Here is a 26,376-nt window from a genome sequence, read left to right on the forward strand (position 1 = left end):
GTATTGTTTAGCCTCCATGTCTTTGTGGGTTTTACGGGCTTTTTTCCCTATAATTGATTTCTATTCTCATAGTGCTGTGGTCAGAAAAGATGCTTGATATGATTTCCATTTCCTAAATTTACTGAGGCTTGATTTGTGCCCCAAGATGTGATCTATCCTGGAGAATGTTCCATGCACTCTTGAGAATAAAGTGTAATCTGCTGTTTTTGGATGCAATGTCCTATAAATATCAATGAAATCTATCTGGTCTATTGTGTCCTTTAAAGCTTGTGTTTCCTTATTAATTTTCTGTTTGGATGATCTGTCCATTAGTGTAAGTGAGTTGTTAAAGTGTCCCACTATTGTTACTGTTGACTTCCTCTTTTATAGCTGTTAGCAGTTGCCTTATATATTGAGGTGCTCCTATTTTGGGTGCATATATATTTATAATTGTTATATCTTCTTGGATTGATCCCTTGATCATTACATAGTATCCTTCCTTGTCTCTTGTAACGTTCCTTTTTTTTCCTTTTTTTTTTTTGTGGTACGCGGGCCTCTCACTGTTGTGGCCTCTCCCGTTATGGAGCACAGGCTCCAGACATGCAGGCTCAGCGGCCATGGCTCACGGGCCTAGGTGCTCCACGGCATGTGGGATCTTCCCAGACTGGGGCACAAACCCATGTCCCGTGCATCGGCAGGTGGACTCTCAACCACTGGGCCACAAGGAAAGCCCCGTTCTTTATTTTAAAGTGTATTTTATCTGATATGAGTATTGCTACTCCAGCTTTGTTTTGATTTCCATTTGCATGGAATATCTTTTTCCACCCCCTCACTTTCAGTCTGTATGTGTCCCTAGGTCTGAAGTGGGTCTCTTGTAGACAGCATATATATGGGTCTTGTTTTTGTATCCATTCAGTGAGCCTGGGTCTTTTGGTTGGAGCATTTAATCCATTCACGTTTAAGGTAATTATTGATATGTATGCTCCTATTACCATTTTCATAATTGTTTGGGGTTTGTTTTTGTAGGTCCTTTTCATCTCTTGTGTTTCCCACTTAGAGAAGTTCCTTTAGCATTTGTTGTAGAGCTGGTTTGGTGGTGCTGAATCCTCTTAGCTTTTGCTTGTCTGTAAAGCTTTTGATTTCTCCATTGAATCTGAATGAGATCCTTGCCGGGTAGAGTAATCTTGGTTGTAGGTTCTTCCCTTTCATCACTTTAAGTATATCATGCCACTCCTTTCTGGCTTGTAGAGTTTCTGCTGAGAAATCAGCTGTTAACCTTATGGGAGTTCCCTTGTATGTTATTTGTCGTTTTCCCTTGATGCTTTCAATAATTTTTCTTTGTCTTTAATTTTTGCCAATTTGATTACTATGTGTCTCGGCATGTTTCTCCTTGAGTTTATCCTGTATGGGACTTGCTGCGCTTCCTGGACTTAGGTGGCTATTTCCTTTCCCATGTTAGGGAAGTTTTCGACTATAATCTCTTCAAATATTTTCTCAGGTCCTTTCTCTGTCTCTTCTCCTTCTGGGACCCCTATAATGCGAATGTTGTTGCCTTTAATGTTGTCCCAGAGATCTCTTAGGCTGTCTTCATTCCTTTTCATTGTTTTTTCTTTATTCTGTTCCACAGCAGTGAATTCCACCATTCTGTCTTCCAGGTCACTTATCCATTCTTCTGCCTCAGTTATTCTGCTATTGATTCCTTCTAGTATATTTTTCGTTCAGTTATTGTATTGTTCATCTCTGTTTGTTTGTTCTTTAATTCTTCTAGCTCTTTGTTAAATATTTCGTACATCTTCTCAATCTTTGCCTCCATTCTTTTTCCAAGGTCCTGGATCAGCTTCACTATCATTATTCTGAAATCTTTTTCTGGAAGGTTGCCTAGCTCCACTTTATTTAGTTGTTTTTCCGGGGTTTTATCTTGTTCCTTCGTCTGCCTTTTCATCTTGTCTATCTTTCTGTGAATGTGGTTTTTTTCTCATGTATCTTTTTGAATTATAATTTTCCCCAGATATATACCCAGGAGTGGGATTGCTGGATCATATTGTAACTCTATTTTTAGTTTTTTATGGAACCCCTGTACTGTTCTCCATAGTGGCTGCACTGATTTACATTCCCACCAACAGTGTTGGAGGGTTCCTTTTTCTTCACACCCTCTCCAACATTTATTATTTGTAGACTTTTTAATGATGGCCATTCTGACTGGTATGAGGTAATATTTCATTGTAGTTTTGATTTGCATTTCTCTAATAATTAGAGATGTTGGACCTCTTTTCGTGTGCCTGTTGGCCATCTGTATATCTTCTTTGGAGAAATGTCTATTTGAATCTTCTGCCCATTTTTTGATTAGGTTGTTTTTTTTGATATTGAGCTGACAAACAGCATAGACTTGAGTCTTAGACTATTAATATGGCACACAAAGCCCTGAGTATCCCATCTCTGCCACTCTTCTCTGGCCTTAGCTCTCCACATGTCCTGTCTCCAGCAACTGCACTCTGCTGTCTCCCTTTACACTTCTGCTCTTCCATGAGTCTGTGTCTCTGCTTATGCCATTCTCTCCACAGGAACTGCCCATTCCCTTTCCTAATCTAGTCATCTTTAAGTCTCAAGTCAGGTATCATTGCCTCCAAGATGCCTGCCATGACCAAATCAGGATTTTTGTTACATGAGTAGTTTGCAAGGATTATTGTAATACTGCAGTTTTGATAAATCATCCACAAAATAGCTCTGGCAAAATATAAACTGTCTGTTTGGGCTTTTATCAACCAATAGATAATGTGCCTAATAGACACCCACATCCTAATTCTACCTCTGCTTCCATTCTTCATTCTCTTCCTTAACCCTTAACCGTCCCTGACTTTGAACTCAAAATAATCCCTTATGTTTAACTCATTTCTGTACTTTATTTCACCTTTGAACCTCAACCCACTTCTGTCTCACATCCCTGTCTGAGCCTTACCCTTTCCCCAACACCCACACCAGGGAAAAGAGAACCAGCAGTAGCATGTGACTCAGGGATGGGGTACAGGATAACTTATTTGTACATGTGGTTAAATAACTATTAAAAGGCTCAGAGTTTTAGTTTATTTGAGGTTTTTTTCCTTCACCATTTTAACTATGAATTACATCATAAAGAAAAAACCATAAAAGCTAAGTATCCAGTTTAGTGAATAATAATAAATAACCATATAACTACTATCAAGTGATGAAACATTAACAATAGTACAGAAGGTCCCCATATTTTCCACCTCCATGAACATAATTTCTCCCTCCACAGTAGAGGTGCTTGTATGGACATAATCCTTCCCTTCCCCTGGAGGTAACCATTATTCTGAATATTTTGTGATAATAATTGCTCTGCTTTTTTCTTTAGTTTACCACATGATTCCTAAACAATGCAGTTTAGTTGGTTTTATTTTTGTTTTTCTACTTTAAATAAATTGACTCATGCTTTATATACACTGCATATTGCTTTCTATTTTTGATCATAATTATATAAGATTTATCCATGTTATATATACCTATAGTTTGCTCATTTTCATTGCTGTATGTTATTCATTGTTTCAACACACCACACATTTTTTATCCATTTTAGAGTCAATGAATTTGGTGTTGGGTTTTGTTTTGTTTTGTTTTTAATGAGTGTTGGTTTCTTTTTTCAGCTTTATTGAAATATGATTGATCTTTAGCATTGTGTAAGTTTAAAGTATACATGTGTTGATTTAATATACTTACATATTGTGAAATGATTACCATAGTAGAGTTTTTGAGACCTCCATCACCTCACATAGTTATATTTTCTTTTTTGTGGTAAGAACATTTAAGACCTACTCTTTCAGCACCTTTCAAGTACTTTCATAGAGTATTGTTAACTATTTTCACTATGCTATAAATTAGATCCCCAGAACCTATTCATCTTATAATTGGAAGTTTATACCCTTTAACCAGTATCTCCCCATTTTACCCACTGCTCAGCCGCTTGTAACCACCATTCTACTGTTTCTATGAATTCAGCATTTTTAGATTCCACATGAAAGTGAGATCATACTGTATTTGTCTTTCTCTGTCTGACTTATTTCACTTAACATTTTTACATATCACATCTTCTTTATCCAATCACCCACTGACGGACAGTTAGGTTTTTCCATATCTTGGCTATTGTAAATAATGCTGCAATAAACATGAGAGTGAAGGTATCTCTTCGATAGATGTCCTGTTTTATTTTCCTTTGGATATGCACCCAGAATTGGGATTGTTGGATCATATGATAGTTCTATTTTAAATTTTTTAGGACCTTCCATACTGTTTTCCATAATTTCTGTACCAACTTACATTCCCACCAACAGTGCACAAGAGTTCCCTTTTCTCCATATCCTTGTCAACATTTGTTCTTTCTTGTTTTTTTGATAATAGCCATCCTAAGTGGTGTGAGATGTTATCTTACTGTGGTTTTGACTTGCATTTCCCTTATAATTAGTGATGTTGAGCACATTTTCATGTACCTTTTGGCCATTTGTATGTCTTCTTTAGGAAAATGCCTATTAATTCCTCTTCCCATTTTTCAATCAGATTTTTTTCTTTTTTTGCTATTGAGTTGTATATGTTCCTTACATACTTTGCATATAAACCCTTTATCAGATGTATGACTTGCAAATATTTTCTCCTTTTCCATAGGTTGCCTTTTTACTCTGTTGATTATTTCTTTGTTGTGCAGAAGTTTTTTAATTTGATGTAGTTCCACTTACTTATTTTCACCTTTGTTGTTTGTGCTTTTGGTGTCATATTCATATCCAAAAAATCATTGCCAAGACCAATGTCAAAAAAGCTTTTCCCCTATTTTCTTCTAGGAGTTTTACAGTTTCAGGTATTATGTTTAAATTTCTAATCCATTTAAAGTTAATTTTTGTGGTTGGTATAAGGTAGGGTTCCAATTTCATTCTTGTGTACATGATTATAAATTTTTTCCAGCAACATTTATTGAAGAGACTATCCTTTCCCTATTGAGTATTCTTGGCTGTCTTGTCAAATATTAGTTGACCATATATGCAAGTGTTTATTTCTTTGCTCTTGATTCTGTTCCTTGCTATGTGTGTCTATTTTAATGCCAGTACCATACTGTTTTGATTACTATAATTTGAAATCAGAAAGTGTGATTTCTTCTGGCTCTGTTCTTCTTTCTCAGGATTTTCTTGGCTATTTGAAGTCTTTTGTGGTTCCATACAAATTTTAGGATTATTTTTTCTACTCTTGTGAAAAAATGCCATTGAGATTTTGATAGGAATTATATTGAATTTATAGATGGCTCTGAGTAGCAGGGACATTTTAACAATATTAATTCTTCTGATCCATGAACATGGGATATTTTTCCATTTATTTGTGTCTTCTTAAATTTATTTCATCAAAGTCTTATAATTTTTTGTTTACAGATATTTCACCTCCTTGGTTAAATTTATCCCCAAGTACTTCATTTTTTTGATGCTATTGTGAATGGGATTGTTTCCTTTATTTCTTTTTCAAATAGCTCAATGTTAGTATATAGAAATGCAACTGATTTCTGCATGTTGATTTTGTATCCTGCAACTTTACTGAATTTGCTGACAAGTTCTAACAGTTTTGGGTGGCTTCCTTAGGATTTTCTAAATATAAGATCATGTTATCTACAAAGACATTTTTATTTCCTTTTCAATTTGGATGCTTTTTTTTTTTTTCTTGCCTGGTTATTCTGGCTAGGACATCCAGTACTACGTGGAATAGGAGTGGTGAGGTTGAGCACCCTTGTCTTCATCCTGACCTTAAAGCAAAAGTTTTTAACCTTTCCCCACTGAGTATGATGATAGCTATGGGCTTATCATATATGGCTTTTATTATGTTGAGGTAGATTTCTTCTATATCCAATCAACTGAGCGTTTGTATCAAGAAAGGATGTTGTGTTCTGTCAAATGCTTTCTCTGTGTGTATTGAGATGATCAAATGATTTTTGTCTTTCATCCTATTAATGTGATTTGTCATATTTATTGACTTGTATATGTTGAACCATCCTTGCAACCCAGGGATAAATCCCACTTGATCATTGTGTATGATCCTCTTGGTGTGCTGTTGAATTTGGTTTGCTAGTGTGTTGCTGAGAATTTTTACATCTATATTCATCAGGGATATTGGCCTTAAGTTTTCTTTCCTGTAATGTTCCTATCTGATTTTGGTATCAAGGTAATGCTGGCCTCATAAAATGAGTTGGGAAGGGTTCCCTCCACCTCAAGTTTTGGGAAGAGTTTCAGAAGTATTGGTATTAATTCTTTAAATGTTTGATAGAATTCACCAGTTAAACTATCTAGTCCAGGTTTTGTTGTTGTTGTTTTCTTTTTTTTTTTTTTATGGTATACGGGCCTCTCACTGTTGTGGCCTCTCCCGCTGCGGAGCACAGGCTCCGGACACGCAGGCTCAGTGGCCATGGCTCACGGGCCCAGCCGCTCCATGGCATGTGGGATCTTCCTGGACCGGGGCACGAACCCGTGTCCCCTGCATCAGCAGGTGGACTCTCAACCACTGTGCCACCAGGGAAGCCCTGTTGTTGTTTTTATTGGGAGATTTTTGCTTACTGATTAGGTCTTCTTACTCATTATTAGTCTGCTCACATTTTCTATATTTTCAGGATTCATTCTTAGTTGGTTGTATGTTTGTAGGAATCTGTACATTTCTTCTAGGTTATACAATTTTTTGGTATGTAATTGGTCACATTTTTCTCTTATGAGCCTTTGCATTTGTGTGGTATCAGTTGTAATGTCTTCTTTTTCATTTTTTATTTTATTTATTTGAGACTTTTGTCTTTTTTCTTAGCCTAGTTAAGAATGTGTCAATTTTGTTTATTTTTTCAAAAAGCCATTTCTTAGTTTTGTTGTTTTTTTTCTATTCCCTACTTGATTTGTTTCTGCTCTGATCTTTATTATTTCTTTCCTTCTGCTCACTTTAGGCTTAGTTTGCTTCTCTTTCTCTAGTTCTTTGAGGTGTAAAGTTAGGTTGTTTATTTGAAATCTTTTTTTTTAATGTAGGCATTTATTGCTTCCCTTTTAGTCTTGCTTTTGATACATCCCATAAATTCTGTTATGTTGTGTTTATGTTTTCATTTGTCTTGAGGTATTTAAAAAAATTCCTTTGATTTCCTCTTTGACCCAATTATTGTTCAAGATTGTGCAGTTTAATTTGCATGTGTATGTGATTATTCATATTTTCTAACTATTACTGATTTCTGGTTTCATTCCATTGTGGTTGGAAAAGATACTTGGAATGATTTTTGTTTTTAATAAATTTGGACTTTTCTTTATTTATTTTGGCTGTGTTGGGTCTTCGTTTCTGTGCGAGGGCTTTATCTTGTTGCGGCAAGCAGAGGCCACTCTTCATTGTGGTGCATGGGCCTCTCACTATTGCAGCCTATCTTGTTGCGGAGCACAGGCTCCAGACGCGCAGGCTCAGTAGTTGTGGCTCACGGGCCTAGTTGTTCCACGGCATGTAGGATCTTCCCAGACCAGGGCCCGAACCCGTGTCCCCTGCATTGGCAGGCAGATTCTCAACCACTGTGCCACCAGGGAAGGCCCCAGAATGATTTTCATCTTCTTAAATTTTTAAGACTTAAAAATTATTTTATGACCTCACATGTGATCTATCACTGGTAAGGGTAATTTTATAGGCAAATACAGAACAATATAACACTGTAATGGTGGTGCATGAATCACTTTTAACCCTAATATAAAAGTTAAAAGACAAAAATTTGTTAATAGATGCATAACACACAAAAAAGTAAGCTCTGACTACACGAACACAAAGGGGGCAGGTAGTAAAAGTGTAATTTATTTATGTGATTGAAGTTGCTATCAACTTAAAATAGTTTTAACTGTAAGATATTTTATGTAAGCCTCAAGTTACAAAAAACTAGTATATAGTTTCTATCAGATATATTATTACAAAAGATGAGAAAAAATCAAAGAAAAGCACTACAAAAATCATCAAATAACAAGGAAAACAGCAATAGGGAAAGAGAAGAATAACACAACTGCAAGTCAGACCAAAAAATTAACAAAATGGCAATACGAAGACCTTATTTATCAATAAGTACTTAAATTCAAATGGATTAAACCCCCAATCAAAAGGCATAGAATGACTGAATGGATTTTTTTAAAAACATCCAGCAATATGCTGTCAACATGCAACTCACTTTACATTTAAAGACACACATAGGAGAAAAGTGAAGGGATGAAAATAGATTCCATGCAAATTGTGAGAGAGCTTTACTCTCCTCTGGGTGGTGAGATTATTTTCCTCTCTATTTATTCAACACATATTTATAAATGCTGGTTTGGGAGGCAGAGCCTCGAGGCAGTAGTTCAGTTTTGGACATACTGGTTTGAAGTGCTTGTAAGTCAAGTAAGAGAGAAACACTCCCTGAAAAGGGGAAATTAGTCTAATGTTTCAAATGCTGCTGAAAAATCAATTAAGAAACTAAAAGATATTTATTAAATTTAGCAGCATGTATAAACATATATTGATGTTACAACTAGAATACTTTTCTAAAAAGTATTAGAAGTTGGGCACTAGATAGTGAAATCTGCTAATGATAATTAATAGTAATAAAATAAATAGGCATATTCCTTTTAGAAATCATTTTGCTCAATTCATATGAAGAATTATTAAAGTGTTCATAACTTTTGATCCAGTAATCACATTTTCAAGAATCTAATCAAAGGAAATAGTGCTAATGTAGAAAAGACTGTATCTGATAATGTCCGTGGCAATAATATTTACAAAAGTGAAAAAGTAAAGCTACCTAAATGTCCAATAGGGGAGTGTTAAGTAAGTAATGATAACTCACTCAATGGAATATTATGCTGTCATTTAACATGGAATATTATGCTATCATTTAAAATGTCATTTTAAATGATATATAGACTTCAGGTTATATAACATGAATACATAACAGTAACCTACATTTGGTAAATCCTAAGAAAATATCCTAAATATGTTTTTTATACTTTTGATGATTTCTTTGTGGTAATTTTTTTCTATATTTATAAAACCATCTTTAATGACCATGAATTACCCTATTAATGGAGAAACATATGTTCTTAAGCTTGTTGGCATAATTATCTTAACTTTATCTTAGTCTATCCTTTTTTCTATCATCTTGCTGTATAGGTTGCTTGTTGTATTTTATTTCCATCTTATTCTTTGCTACATTAAGAATGCTCCATTTAGTCTTTTCCTTTGCAGGTATATGAAGGATAGTTGTATTTAAAATTCTGAATAGTGAATAAGATTTTTAGAAACAAAATTTAACTGATCTATTATTTATCAAGTATTTACCAGGCAAATCTATTTTTCTCTATCAAAATCATTAAACTTGTATTCTTCAAGGAAGCCTTCCCTGACCACCATTACTACTCTCAAAATATAGGTTAAATCCTCCTATTAGGCAATCCCACAGTCCCAATAAATACACACGTACTGGTAATCATTACAGCAATCTCAAATTTTCCTTTGTGGGTGGTTGACATATTTCTAGGAAATTAAACAGGAGCATTATTGGAGGACTCTAGACTGGCCCTCATTATCTGATTTTTTTATTCTAGGGATTCCCCATAATGAAACTGTTGCCTCTATTCTAAAAAGACTTTATTAGGAATAATTCCAGTCAATTCAACATCCCCTTAAATCTCATGAGAAAAACAGGGAGCATGTCAGATCTATCTTTATACTAATATAATTTATCCTAGAGCCTCCACATATATTTGAAATATACCTTGAAGTATATGTTGTTTTGAAGTCAAGCTCATATAGAAATAATTCCAACAGATCAGTTTTAGAAACTCCATTTTGTATTACATTGACATTAAAACTAAGGGTATTGAGGACATTCAAGATGGCAGAGGAGTAGACGTGGAGCTCACCTTCCTCCCCACAAATACCTCAGAAATACATCTACATGTGGAACAACTCCTACAGAACACCGACTGAACACTGGCAGAAAACCTCAGACTTCCTAAAAGCCATGTGGCTGAGAGGGTCTTGGTGTTTCAGCTGGGTGTCAGGGCTGAGCCTCTGAGGTGGAAGAGCCAAGTTCAGGACATTGGACCACCAGAGACCTCCCAGCACCATGTAATATCAATCAGCAAGAGTGCTCCCAGACATCTGCGTCTCAACGCTAAGACCCAGCTCCACTCAAAGACCAGCAGGCTCCAGTGCTGGACACCCCATGACAAACAACTAGCAAGACAAGAACACAACCCCACCCATTAGGAGAGAGGCTGCCTAAAACCATAATAAATTTACAGACGCCCCAATACGCACCACTGGACGTGATACTGCCCACCAGAAAGACAAGATCCAGCCTCCTCCACCAAAATACAGGCACCAGTCGCCTCCACCAGGAAGTCTGCACAGCCCACGGAACCAAACTTACCCACTGGGGGCAGACACCAAAAACAAAGGGTACTACAAACCTACAGCCTGCGAAAAGGGGACCCCACACACAGTAAGTTAAGCAAAATGAGAAAACAGATAAATATGCAGCAGATGAAGGAGCAAGGTAAAAACCCACCAGACCAAACAAATGAAGAGGAAATAGGCAGTCTACCTGAAAAAAAATTCAGAGTAGAGATAGTAAAGATGATCGAAAAATTGGAAATAGAATGGAGAAAATACAAGAAACGTTTAACAAAGACCTAGAAGAACTACAGAGCAAACAATGATGAACAACAACAATAAATGAAATTAAAAATTCTCTAGAAGGAATCAATAGCAGAATAACTGAGGCAGAAGAACGGATAAGTGATCTGGAAGATAAAATAGTAGAAATAACTACCAGAGAGCAGAATAAAGAAAAAAGAATGAAAAGAATTGAGGACAGTCTCACAGACATCTTGGATAGCATTAAACACAACAACATTCGAATTATAGGGGTCCCAGAAGAAGAAAACAAGAAACAGTCTGAGCAAATATTAGAAGAGATTATAGTTGAAAACTTCCCTAACATGGGAAAGTAAATAGTCAACCAAGTCCAGGAAGCACAGAGAGTCCCATACAGGATAAATCCAAGGAGAGACATGCCAAGACACATATTAATCAAACTATCAAAAATTAAATACAAAGTATTACAAGCAGCAATGGAAAAGCAACAAATAACATACAAGGGAATCCCCTAAGGTTAACAGCTGATCTTTCAGCAGAAGCTCTGAAAACCAGAAGGGAGTAGCAGGACATATTTAAAGTGATGAAAGGGAAACCCAGCAAGGATCTCATTCAGATTCGATGGAGAAATCAAAAGCTTTACAGACAAGCAAAAGCTAAGAGAATTCATCACCACCAAACCAGCTTTACAAAAAATGCTAAAGGAACTTCCCTAGGCAGGAAACAGAAGAGAAGTAAAAGATCTACAATAACAAACCCAAAACAATTAAGAAAATGGTAATAGGAACACACATATTGATATCTACCTTAAATGTAATGTAATGGCTGAAATGATACAAAAACAAGACCCGTATATATGCTGTCTACAAGAGACCCACTTCAGACCTAGAAACACATACAGACTGAAAGTGAGGGAATGGAAAAAGATATTCCATGCAAATGGAAATCAAAAGAAAGCTGCAGTAGCAACACTCATATCAGACAAAGTACACTTTAAAATAAAGACTATTACAAGAGACAAAGAAGGACACTAGATAATGATCAAGGGGTCAGTCCAAGAAGAAGATACAACAATTCCTGCAGCAATGAGGTGCTCCAACATAGGAGCACCTCAATACATAAGGCAAATGCTAGCAGCCATAAAGGAGGAAATCAACAGTAACACAATAATAGTAGGGGACTTTAACACCCCAATTTCACCAATGGACAGATCAACCAAAATGAAAATAAATAAGGAAACACAAGCTTTAAATGATACATTAAACAAGATGGACTTAATTGATATTTATAGGACATTCCATCCAAAAACAACAGAATACACTTTCTTCTCAAGTACTTATGGAACATTCTCCATGATAGATCATATCTTCGGTCACAAATCAAGCCTCAGTTACTTTAGGAAAATTGAAATCGTATCAAGTATCTTTTTAGACCACAACACTATGAGACCACATATCACAGGAAAAAGACTGTAATAAATACAAACACATGGAGGCTAAATAATATGCTATTAAATGACCAAGATATCACTGAAGAAATCAAAGAGGAAATCAAAAAATACCTAGAAACAAATGGCAATGAAAAATGATGACCCAAAACCTATGGAATGCAGCAAAAGCAATTCTACGGGGGAAGTTTATAGTAATACATTCCTATCTCAAGATACAAGAGAAATAAACAACCTAACCTTACACCTAAAGCACTTAGAGAAAGGAGAACAAAAAAACAAAGTTAGCAGAAGGAAAGAAATCATAAAGATCAGGTCAGAAATAAATGAAAAAGAAATGAAGGAAATAATAGCAAAGATCAATAAAATTAAAAGCTGGTTCTTTGAGAAGCTAAACAAAATTGGTAAACCATTAGCCAGACTCATCAAGAAAAAAAGAGGAGAAGACTCAAATCAACAGAATTAGAAATGAAAAAGAAGAAGTAGCAACTGACACTGGAGAAATACAAAGGATCATGAGAGATTACTACAAGCAACTATATGCCAATGAAATGGACAGCCTGAAAGAAATGGACACATTCTTAGAAAAGCATAACCTTCCGAAACTGAACCAGGAAGAAATAGAAAATATAAACAGACCAATCACAAGCACTGAAATTGGAACTGTGATTAAAAATCTTCCAACAAACAAAAGCCCAGGACCAGATGGATTCACAGGTGAATTCTATCAAACATTTAGAGAAGAGCTAACACCTATCCTTCTCAAACTCTTCCAAAATATAGCAGAGGGAGGAACACTCTGAAACTCATTCTATGAGGCCACCATCACCCTGATATCATAACCAGACAAAGATGTCACAAAAAAAGAAAACTACAGGCCAATATTACTAATGAAAATAGATGCAAAACCCTCAACAAAATACTAGCAAACAGAATCCAACAGCACATTAAAAGGATCATACACCATGATCAAATGGGGTTTATCCCAGGAATGCAAGTATTCTTTAATATACGCAAAATAACCAATGTGATAAATCATATTAACAAACTGAAGGAGAAAAGCCATATGATCATCTCAATAGATGCAGAAAAAGCTTTTGTTGACATTCAACAACGATTTATGATAAAAACTCTCCAGAAAGTCGCCGTAAAGGGAACTTACCTCAACATAATAAAGGCCATATATTACAAACCCACAGCCAACATCGTTCTCAATGGTGAAAAACTGAAACCATTTCCACTAAGATCAGGAAGAAGACAAGGTTGCCCACTCTCACCCCTATTATTCAACATAGTTTTGGAAGTTTTAGCCACAGCAATCAGAGAAGAAAAAGAAAGAAAAGGAATCCAAATCAGAAAAGAAGTAAAACTGTCAGTGTTTGCAGATGACATGATACTATACATAGAGAATCTTAAGATGTACCAGACAACTCTAGAGCTAATCAATGAATTTGGTAAAGTAGCAGGATACAAAATTAATGCACAGAAATCTCTTGCATTCCTATACACTAATGATGAAAATCTGAAACAGAAATTAAGGAAACACTCCCAGTTACCATTGCAACAAAAAGAATAATATACCTAGGAGGACACCTACCTAAGGAGACAAAAGACCTGTATGCAGAAAAGGATAAGACACTGATGAAAGAAATTAAATATGATACATAAGGCACTGGTGAAAGAAATTAAATATGATACAAACAGATGGAGAGATATACCATGTTCTTGGATTGGAAGAATCAATACTGTGAAAATGACTCTACTACCCAAAACAATATACAGATTCATTGCAACCCCCATCAAATTACGTATGGCATTTTTCACAGAGCTAGAACAAAAAATTTCACAATTTGTATGGAAACACAAAAGACCCCGAATAGCCAAAGCAATCTTGAGAACAAAAAAAGGAACTGGAGGAATCAGGCTCCCTGACTTCAGACTATACTACAAAGCTACAGTTATCAAGACAGTATGGTACTGGCACAAAAACAGAAAGATAGATCAATGGAACAGGATAGAAAGCCCAGAGATAAACCCATGCACATATGGACACCTTATCTTTGATAAAGGTGGCAGGAATGTACAGTGGAAAAAGGACAGCCTCTTCAATAAATGGTGCTGGGAAAACTGGACAGGTACATGTAAAAGAATGAAATTAGAACACTCCCTAACACCATACACAAAAATAAGCTCAAAATGGATTAAAGACCTAAATATAAGGCCAGAAACTATCAAACTATTAGAGGAAAACATAGGCAGAACACTCTATGACATAAATCACAGCAAGATTCTTTCTGACCCACCCCCTAGAGTAATGGAAATAAAAACAAAAATAAACAAATGGGACCTAATGAAACTTCAAAGCTTTTGCACAGCAAAGGAAACCATAAACAAGACCAAAAGACAACCCTCAGAATGGGAGAAAATATTTGCAAATGAAGCAACTGACAAAGGATTAATCTCCAAAATTTACAAGCAGCTCATGCAGCTCAACAACAAAAAAACAAACAACCCAATCCAAAAATGGGCAGAAGACCTAAATAGACATTTCTCCAAAGAAGATATACAGACTGCCAACAAACACATGAAAGAATGCTCAACATCATTAATCATTAGAGAAATGCAAATCAAAACTACAATGAGATATCATCTCACACCAGTCAGAATGGCCATCATCAATAAATCTAGAAACAATAAATGCTGGAGAGGGTGTGGAGAAAAGGGAACCCTCTTGCACTGCTGGTGGGAATGTGAATTGGTTCAGCCACTATGGAGAACAGTATGGAGGTTCCTTAAAAAACTACAAATAGAACTACCATATGACCCAGCAATCCCACTACTGGGCATATACCCTGAGAAAACCGAAATTCAAAAAGAGTCATGTACCAAAATGTTCATCGCAGCTCTATTTACAATAGCCCGGAGATGGAAACAACCTAAGTGCCCATCATCGGATGAATGGATAAAGAAGATGTGGCACATATATACAATGGAATATTACTCAGCCATAAAAAGAAACGAAATTGAGCTATTTGTAATGAGGTGGATAGACCTAGAGTCTGTCATACACAGTGAAGTAAGTCAGAACGAAAAAGACAAATACAGTATGCTAACACATATATATGGAATTTAAGAAAAAAAAAAATGTCATGAAGAACCTAGGGGTAAGGCAGGAATAAAGACGCAGACCTCCTAGAGAACGGACTTGAGGTTATGGGGAGGGGGAAGGGTGAGCTGTGACGGGGCGAGAGAGAGTCATGGACATATACACACTAACAAACATAGTAAGGTAGATAGCTAGAGGGAAGCAGCCGCATGGCACGGGGATATTGGCTCGGTGCTCTGTGACAGCCTGGAGGGGTGGGATAGGGAGGGTGGGAGGGAGGGAGACGCAAGAGGGAAGAGATATGGGAACATATGTATATGTATAACTGATTCACTTTGTTATAAAGCAGAAACTAACACACCATTGTAAAGTAATTATACCCCAATAAAGATGTTAATTAAAAAAAAAAAAAAAAAAAAAAAAAAAAAAAAGAAATTAAATATGATACATAAGGCACTGGTGAAAGAAATTAAATATGATACAAACAGATGGAGAGATATACCATGTTCTTGGATTGGAAGAATCAATACTGTGAAAATGACTCTACTACCCAAAACAATATACAGATTCATTGCAACCCCCATCAAATTACGTATGGCATTTTTCACAGAGCTAGAACAAAAAATTTCACAATTTGTATGGAAACACAAAAGACCCGCAATAGCCAAAACAGTCTTGAGAAATAAAAATGGAGCTAGAGGAATCTGGCTCCCTGACTTCAGACTATACTACAAAGCTACAGTAATCAAGACAGTATGGTACTGGCACAAAAAGAGAAATATAGATCAATGGAACAGAATAGAAAGCCCAGAGATAAACCCACGCACATATGGTCACCTTATCTTTGATAAAGGAGGCAAGAATATAGAATGGAGCAAAGAATGCTTGGAATTCTGGACAGCTACATGTAAAAGAATGAAATTGGAACACTCCCTATCACCATACACAAAAATAAACTCAAAATGGATTGAAAACCTAAATATAAGGCCAGACACTATTAAACTCTTAGTGGAAAACATAGGCAGAACACTCTATGACATTAATCACAGCAAGATCCTGTTTGACCCACCTCCTAGAAAAATGGAAATAAACAAATGGGACCTAATGAATCTTAAAAGCTTTTGCACAGCAAGAGAAACCATAAACAAGATGAAAAGACAGACCTCATAATGGGAGAAAATATTTGCAAATGAAGCAACTGACAAAGGATTAATCTCCAAAATATACAAGCAGCTCATGCTGCTCAATTTTAAAAAAACCAAAAACCCAATCCAAAAATGGGCAGAAGACACAAATAGACATTTCTCCAAAGAAGATATACAGATTGCCAACAAACACTTGAAAGGATGTTCAACACCACTAATCATTAGAGAAATTCAAATCAAAACTGCAATGAGGTATCACCTCACACCAGTCAGAATGGCCATCATCAAAAAATCTAGAAACAATAAATGGTGGAGAGGGTGTGGAGAAAAGGGAACCCTCTTGCACTGTTGGTGGGAATGTAAATTGATACAGCCACTATGGAGGACCGTGTGGAGGTTCCTTAAAAATCTAAAAATATAACTACCATATGACTCAGCAATCCCACTTCTGGGCATATAACCTGAGAAAACCATAATTCAAAAAAAGTCATGTACCACAATGTTCATTGTAGCACTATTTGCAATAACCAGGACATGGAAGCAACCTAAGTGTCCGTTGACAGATGAATGGATAAAGAAGACGTGGCACACATATACAATGGAATATTACTCAGCCATAAAAAGAAATGAAATTGAGTTATTTGTAGTGAGGTGGATGGACCTAGAGTCTGTCATACAAAGTAAAGTAAGTCAGAAAGAGAAAAACAGATACCATATGCTAACACATATATATGGAATGTAAAGAAAAGAAAATGTTCTGATGAACGTATTGGCTGGACAGGAATAAAGATGCAGACGTAGAGAATGGACTTGAGGACATGGGGAGGGGGACGTGTAAGCTGGGCGAAGTGAGAGAGTAGCATTGACATATATACACTACCAACTGTAAAATAGATAGCTAGTGGGAAGCAGCTGCATAGCACACGGAGATCAGCTCGGTGCTTTGTGACCATCTAGAGGGGTAGGAAAGGGAGTGCAGGAGGGAGACGCAAGAGAGAGGGTATATGAGGATGTATGCATACATATAGCTGATTCACTTTGTTATACAGCAGCAACTAACACAACAATGTAAAGCAGTTATACTCCAATAAAGATGTTAAAAGAAAATAAATAAATAAAATTTAAAAACTAAGTGTATTTATTTAAGAGCCTCCATAATATCAGTTTATTCAGGATTCTGATTGTGCATAGTGTTTTCAACATGTTGGAAATTATGACATTTATCATTCATAAGGTTCTAATAGGGAGGAGGCTATATAGTAGGGAAAAAACCAAAGCTGAATCTTGAAAATGTGGTAAATTTATAAATATAAACAATGTCTTAACTAAAATAATAAATTCAGTATATCATGATGTAATTTCCGAATAATTTTGGCTCTGAAAAGATTAAAAAGAGGAATTTTTTTTCTTTTGCAGAATTCCATAATACTTAGCAAACAGCTGGCCACTTTGGGACAGAAGCCTGCCATATATACAGTTCTGAGGAGAAAAGTTTATTTTCCACATAGAAAAATGAAGAATGGGTATTTAATTTTTAAATTTCAGATATAAAATTTATGTTTAAAATTAAGTAAAATAATTATCAGAGACCTCAAGAAATTTAAAAACTCTAGTGGAATTTCATGGAATATCTTATATGTAATTTCCAAGTAGCTTCTTTGAACACGTTAAAATTGTGATAATCAGAAATAGTTACCAACTCAGAAAATACCAGTCACACTCCAATAGTTTCACAATTTGTATTAATAGCTAAAGGTCAATGCAAGAGTCTCATTCAGGATAGTGGCAAATCCTAGCAATATCTCAAAATGTTTCCTGCTGGTTCTTTAAAGTGAGCCACAGTGATATGACTGATATCACGATCATTACCACCATCAGTGCACAGGTTTACGTGCTGTCACACACCCCTGAGAAGTAAAATCTGTTACTGTTGAAGTTAGTAGGTGATCATGGGGTTTAGACAAACATTTTTTAAAAATTTATTTTATTGAAGTATAGTTGATTTACAACGTTGTGCTAATTTCTACATAGAGCAAAGTGATTCAGTTATACATATACATATATACATTCTTTTTTATATCCTTTTCCATTATGATTTATCACAGGATATTGAATATAGTTCCCTGTGCTACACAGCAGGACCTTGTTTTTTATCCATCATATATATAATAGTTTGCATATGCTAATCCCAATCTCCCAATCCATCCCTCCCCCACTCCCCCTCTCCCTTGGCAACCACAAGTCTGTTCTCTGTCTGTAAGTCTGTTTCTGTTTTGTAGATAAGTTCATTTGTGTCATATTTTAGATTCCACATATAAGTGATATCATATGGTATTTGTCTTTCTCTTTCTGATTTCCTTCACTTAGTATGATAATCTCTAAGTCCATCCATGTAGCTGCAAATGGCATTGTTTCATTCTTTTTTATGGCTGTGTAATATTTTATTGTTTATAAATACCACATCTTCTTATCCATTCATCTGTCAATGGACACTTAGGTTGTTTCTGTGTCTTGGCTATTATAAATAGTGCTGCAATGAACATTGGGGTGCATGAATCTTTTCAAATTATAGTTTTGTCCAGATATATGCCCAGTAGTAGGATTGCAGTGTCATATGGAAACTCTATTTTTAGTTTTCTGAGGAACCTCCATACTGCTTTCCATAGTGGCTGCACCAATTTACATTCCCACCAACAGTGCAGGAAGGTTCCCTTTTCTCCACACCCTCTCCAGCATTTATTATTTGTAGACTTTTTAATGATGGCCATTCTGACTGGTGTGAGGTGGTACCTCATTATAATTTTGATTTGCATTTCTCTAATGATTAGTGATGATGAGCATCTTTACATGGGCCTGTTGGCCATCTGTATATCTTCCTTGGAGAAGATCTTCTGACCATTTTTCAATTGCTTTTTTTTTTTTTTGGTATTGAGTTATATGAGCTGTTTGTATATTTTGCACATTGATCCCTTGTAAGTCACATCATTTGCAAATATTTTCTCCCAGTCCGCATGTGGTCTTTTCATTTTGTTTATGGTTTCCTTTACTATACAAAAGCTTGTAAGTTTGATTAGGTCCCATTTGTTTATTTTTGCTTTTATTTCTATTACCTTGGGAAACTAACCTAAGAAAACATTGGTACAATTTATGTCAGAGAATGTTTTGCCTATGTTCTCATCTAAGAGTTTTATGGTGTTATATCTTATATTTAAGTCTTCAAGCCATTTTGAGTTTATTTTTATGTATGGTGTGAGTATTTGTTTTAATTTCATTGATTTACATACGGCTAGACAGGCTTTCTTAATCTATTGAGCACCTAGGCACAGGGCAAGGTGCTTATAACTAAAAGATACAATACTTGCAGTCATTGACATTATAGTTTAGTGGGGGAGACAAGTAAACAAATAGATGCTATGATAGAAGTGAGCCCAGGGTGAAGTGAAATATATAGATGGTACAGAAACTAAGGCTTCGAGGGTGTACTAACTAAGCCTCAGGGAGGACGTTCCTAAGGAGGTGACATCTGCACTATTGAAAAGAAATAAAAGTGAGCCAATTGGAGGAAGCTTTCAAAGAGCAGGGCAACACATAAGAGGGCCTTCAAACAGAGACCTAAGAAAGCAGATGCATTCTAGGAGATGCAAAGAAGTTCAATTCATGGTTAAAGTAGAGGGTGCCATTTAGAGAGATAAAATATTAATCTGGAGCTGAAATTCCTGCTGATCTTATAAAACTTTGGGTGTTAGGGAGGGAGGAGAAGCAGTTGCTATAAAACCAAGCCAAAGGCCTTGTCTCATTTAGCAGGCAGGTAGGAAGGTTATTGGTACCATTTGTTTCTTCTCTATTTTTAACAGCTTTATTGAGATATAATTCATACACTACACAATTCACCCTTTTAAAGTGTACAATTCAATGATTTTTAGGATATTCACAGAGTTGTGCAACCACTGTCTAATTCTAGAACATCTTTATCAACCCAAAAAGAAACCCCATTCCCTCCTCCCCCAGCCCTTAACACTGCTAATCTATTTTCTGTCTCTGTGGTTTGCTTATTCTGGATTGTTTCATATCAAGAGGATCATACAATATATGTTGTTTTGTGACTGGCTTCTTTCTGTTAGCATAATGTTTTTAAGGTTCATCCATGTTGTAGCATATAGCAGGACAGTTGACCCTTGAACAACAAGGGTTTAAACTACACAGGTCCACTTATACACAGATCTTTTTTTTCAATACATATGTACTACAGTACTACACAATCTACAGTTGGTTGAACCCACGGATGTGGAACTAAGTGTATGGAGAGCCAACTGTAAAGTTATACACAGACTTTTGACTGTTGGAGGAGGTGGGTGGTAGGGGAGGCAGCACCCTGACCCCTGCATTGTGCAAAGGCCAAATGTATTTCATTTCTTTTTATTGCCAAGTAATACTCCATTTTATAGGTATACCAACATTTCATTTATTCATTCTTTAGTTTCTGAACATTTCAGTTGCTTCTGCTTTGGGTCTATTATGAATAGTGCTGCTATGAACATTTATATACAAGTTTTGTGTGGACATTTTTCATTTCTCTTGCATATATACCTAAGAGTTAAATTTCTGGATCATATGGTATCTAATTTCACTTCTTTGTGGTCAGAGAAAATACTTTATATGATTTCAATCCTTTTAAATATATTGAGGTTTATTTTATGGCCTTACATGTGGTCTGTCCTGGAGAACTTTCCATGTACACTTATGAAGAATTTTTAGTTTTCTGTTGTTGGGTGGAGTGTTCTATAGACGTCTGTTAGGTCTAGCTGGCTTATAGTGTTATTCATGTCTTCTGTTTCCTTGTTGATCTTCTGCTTGTTGTTTTACCCATTATTGAAAGTGGTATATCAAAGTCTACAACTATTATTGTTGAATTATTTCTTTCTCCCTTTTTTCTGTCAGGTTTTGCATCACGTATTTTATGTCTCTGTTGTCAGATGAATACATTTATAATCGTTATACTTCCCTGATGGACAGACCATTCAACATTATAAAATGTCCCTCTTTATTTTTGGAACTTTTAATTTTGTTTTAAAATGTATTTTGTCTGATATTAGTATATCCACTCCTTTGCATGATATATTTTTCTCATCCTTTTTTTCCCAACCTATTTGTATTTTAGAATCTAAAATGCATCTCCTATAGACAGCATATAGTTGTATCTTCTTTTGTTACCTAGTCTCTGACATTTCACTGGTCTGCTTAGTCCTCTCACATTTAAGGTTATTACTGACATAGTTGGATTTATGTCTGTCATCTTCTTTTCATTTAATATATTTCTTATGTCTTTTTTTCATGTATTCCTCCTCTACTGTTTTCTTTAGTATTATTTTCAGTGTGTAACAATTTAATTACATTAATTTTTTTCACTATATTGTTTGAAATATTTTCTTAGTTTTTCATCTAGGGCAGGCTATATATATATATATATATATATATAAAATCAGAATCTAATTCAGATTTATGCTAACTTAATTCCAGTGAGATATAGGAAAGCATTCCTATTTCCTCCCCCAACTGGCCTTGTTTGCCACTATTGTTATTCATATTATTATATCTATATATGCTATAAACCCAATGACACATTGTTATAACTATTAGCTTGAGTAATTTTATACCTTTTAAAGAAGCTGGGGGAAGAAAGGAGAGCCAGTATACATGTATAGAACTTGTATTAACTTCCTTATTTACCATATCTGGTTTTCTTCATTTGTTCCTATGGATTTGAGTTATCATCTGTTGTCATTTCCTTTCTCCAATATAGCTGTGTTCCCATCCCTCTCTATAATCTTATTATTACCTAATATATTATATTTTTATGTTATAAGCCCAACAATACAATTAAACACATGTTGCTTTATAAAATTGCTTTTAAAATCAGTTAAGAGAAAAACGGAGAAACATACATTTATACTCTTTTTTTTTTTTTGGCTGTGTTGTGTCTTCATTGCTGTGCATGGCTTTCTCTAGTTGCGGCGAGTGGGGGCTACTGTTTGTTGCAGTGTGCGGGCTTCTCATCATGGTGGCTTCTCATTGCAGAGCACGGGCTCTAGGTGCATGGGCTTCAGTAGTTGTGGTGCATGGGCTCAGCAGTTGTGGCTCGTGGTCTCTAGAGCGCAGGCTCAGTAGTTATGGTGCACAGACTTAGTTGCTCTGCAGCATGTGGGATCTTCCCAGACCAGGGCTGGAACCCATGTCTTCTGCACTGACAGGCGGATTCTCAACCACTGTGCCACCAGGGAAGCCCCATTTATACTCTTTTATAATTGTATAATTACCTTTACCATTGTTTTTTGTGTTTTTTTAAATGTGGATTTGAATTACTGTGTGCTGTGTCTTGCTTTCAACCTGAAGAACTTCCTTTAGTATTTCTTATAACGCAGATTTTCTATGACAAGTTCTCTACTTTTTGTGTATCTGGAAAAGTCTTACTTTCTACTTCATTTTTGAAAAATAGTTTTGCTGGATATGGAATTTCTGTTGAGTATTTTTCTCTCCACACTTTAAATATGTGATTCCACTGCCTCTGCCCTCCATTATTTCTTATAAGAAGTCAGCTTTTAATTTGGTGTGTGTGTGTGTGTGTGTTGGGTGAGGGGGTGTTCCTTCTTTGTAATGTGTTGACTTTCTCCTGCTGTTTTTGAGATTTTCCTTTACTTTGGCTTTCAACATTTTTGCTATGGTGTTCAGTGTGTGGATCTCTTTGTATTGATCCTACCTGCAGTTTTTTGAGCTCCTTAAATATATAGATTGATTTTCATAAAATTTGGGAAGTTTTCAGCTATTGTTCAAATTTTTCCCTCATTTTTTTCTCTCCTTTTCTTCTGACACTCCAGCTACATATATGTTGATGCAGTTAATGATGTCACACATTTCACTGAGGTTCTACACATTTTTCTTTACTTTTTTTCCCTCTCTTTCTTCTTTGGATTGCATAATCTCAATCATCCTACAAGTTCAGTAGTTCTTTCTTCTGACATTTCAAATCTACTGTTTAGTCCCTCTAGTGGATTGTTATTTTTTGTTTCCTTGCTTATTTGTTTAGTGATTGACTGGACTATTTTAGTGAAGTTTATTTCCCCCACAATATGAAGCCTCTGAGGTCATCCCTCAAAAGGCACAGTCTTGGGCATGCACATGACCAACCTTGTTGTTTTATATTTAAAAATATTACCCAGTAAACTCATTCCTTCAAAAACTAAATTACAAAGAAAAAAAAAGAGAGAGTTGGTGGAGGAACATATAAATTAAAAGATATTTAACTTAAATACTGTCTGGATATTTAGATATTCAGGAACTACTGTTAAAATATTATGTGATGACTGTCATGTCACTTGTTTTTTAGAAAGTTTTTTTCTTTTAAAGATATATAAAATTGAAATGGTAATAAAATTAATCTCCTTCTTCAAGACATCAAGCCCAGATGGTTTTGTAAGCAAATTCTCCTAAGGCTATTGGCATAAAATAATAATCTCTATATTATTCAAACTATATAACATATGTTTAAGAATATGGAAATCTTTTCAATTCATTATGTAAGGCTAGCATAGTTCAAATATAAAAAATTGGGCAGACAGAGCTCAAGAATGTTAATTTTTCTTTTAATATAGATGCATTGTTACTATATTAAAATCAACACCACTTTATTTTTCAGCATGACTTTAAAACTTCTAGAGTGTGGTTACATATGCAAAGATGCTTCAACATTAGGAAATTAATGTAATTTACTATAGTAATAGATTAAAGGGAAAAAATGACATAATTGTTTACAATAGGTATGAAAAGAGTTTTTGATAAAATCTAACATGCATTTTTGACTTTATAAACAGTTAATAAGTTGGAATTAGGAGAAAATTTGCTTAACTTAAAACAAATATACATATCAGAGACTAAGTTAATTGATAAAACTTGAATTATTCTCATTACATCATGAAAAATAAAAGCATACCTATTTTTACTTGTTCTCCCACATTGTATTTATAATCCCAACAAATGTAATATGACCAAAGGAAGAAGGGTAATAAGAAGAAAAATGTAATAGAATGAGGAGGAGGAGGAAGGGAAGGAAGAAGATTTCTGAAGAGGAGAGGAGGAAGTGAAGAAGAAGATGGAGAAGGAGATTAGGTTTGGGGAGAACATAGGGAAATATTGGGAGTGTGAATTGGTAAAACAGGTAAGTTGAAAAATATAGACTTGTTTAAAATATTTTGGAGGAAGATTGCTGCAGAATGTATATTTTAAATAAATGTAACCTATGACTTAACATTCCCACTTCTAAGAATTTTTTCTATAGAAATACTAGCATGAGTATGTAAAGCATTTGTATATGTATGTTTATTTAAGAATACTTTGTGGTGAATTGTACCAAATATTTAAAGAAGACTTACTACCAATCCTTTTCAAACTCTTCCAAAAAATAGAAGAAGAGGGAAATCTTCCAAACTCATTTTTCAAGGCTAAAATTACCCTGATACCAAAAACCAGAAAAGATCACTAAAAGAAAAGAAAACGTCAGGCCAATACCTGATGAATATAAACGTAAAAATTCTCAAGAAAACCAAATTTAACAATACCTTTAAAGGCTCATACACCATGATCAAGTGGGATTCATTTCAGGGATGCAAGGATGTTTCAACACACACAAATCAATCAGTGTTAATACACCAGATTAACAAAATGCAGGATAAAAATCATAGTTTATTTCAATAGATACAGAAAGATCATTTGGCAAATTTTATCATCAATTCATGACAAAAACTCTCAAGAAAGTGAGTATAGAGGGAACATACATAATAAAGGTGAGTATAATAAAGGCCATATATGACGAGTCCACAGTAAACCTTATAATCAATGACGAAAAGCTGGAAACTTTTTCTCTAAGGTCAGGAACAAGACAAGAAGGCCCTCTCTCACCACTTACATTCAACATAGAACTAGGAGTCCTAGCCAGAGCAATTAGGCAAAAAATAGAATAAAAGGCACCTAAATTGGAAAGGAAGAAGTAAAACTGTCTCTTTTTATAGATGACATGATCTTATGTATACAAAACCCTAAAGACTCCTCCAAAAACTATGAGAACTAATTTAGAAATTCAGTAGATTGCAGGGTACAAAATCTATATACAAAAACCCGTTGTATTTCTATACACTAACAATGAACTATCAGAAAGAGAAACTCAGAAAACAATCCCATTTACAGTTTCATCAAAAGAATAAAATACATAGGATTAAATTTAACCAAAGTGGTAAAAGATCTGTACACTGAAAACTATGAGACATTGATGGAAAAAAAATCAAAGACATAAATAAATGGAAATACATTACATGCTCATATAGATAACTAATATTGTTTAAATGTCCATACCATCCAAAGTAATCTACAGATTCAATGCAATCCCTATCAAGATTCCATTGGCAATTTTTACAGAAATAGAACAAACAATTCTAAAATTTGTATGGAACTGCAAAAGACCTCAAATAACCAAATAATCTTGAGAAATAAGAACAAAACTGGAAGCATCACACTACCTGACATTACACTGTATTACAAAGATGTAGTAATCAAAAAAGTATGGTATGTGCATAAAAACACATAGGTTAATGGTACAGAATCAAGAGCCCCAAAATAAACCCATGTATACATGGTCAGTTAATTGATGACAAAGAACCCAAAATATACAATGGAGAAATGATAGTCTCTTCAATAAATTGTGTTGGGAAACTGCAACATGCAAAAGAATAAACCTGGAAACTTATTCTACATCATACACAAAAATGAACCTGAAATGAGATTAAAGACTTAAATGTGTGACCTGAAACCATAAAACTCGTAGAAGAAAACATAGATGGTAAGCTCCTTGACATCAGTCTTGGCACTGATATTTTGGATCTGACACCAAAAGCCAATTCAACAAATAAAAAGGCAACCTATCGAATGGGAGCAATTAATTGCAAATCATGTATCTGATTGGGGTTAATATCCAAAATATATTA

At 35.1% G+C, this 26,376-nt stretch overlaps 1 protein-coding gene across 1 annotated transcript in view; it reads left to right on the forward strand.

Moving 5' to 3' along the window:
* CATSPERE (catsper channel auxiliary subunit epsilon) overlaps positions 1-26,376 on the forward strand; it is a 245,410-nt gene that overhangs the window by 59,849 nt on the left and 159,185 nt on the right. The window contains exon 8 of the mRNA XM_060010760.1: positions 17,765-17,871. Coding sequence (XP_059866743.1) covers positions 17,765-17,871 — 107 coding nt within the window. The remainder of the gene's footprint in view (positions 1-17,764; positions 17,872-26,376) is intronic.

The sequence above is a fragment of the Delphinus delphis genome, chromosome 1 (assembly GCF_949987515.2).
Source record: "Delphinus delphis chromosome 1, mDelDel1.2, whole genome shotgun sequence".
Lineage (NCBI taxonomy): Eukaryota > Metazoa > Chordata > Mammalia > Artiodactyla > Delphinidae > Delphinus > Delphinus delphis.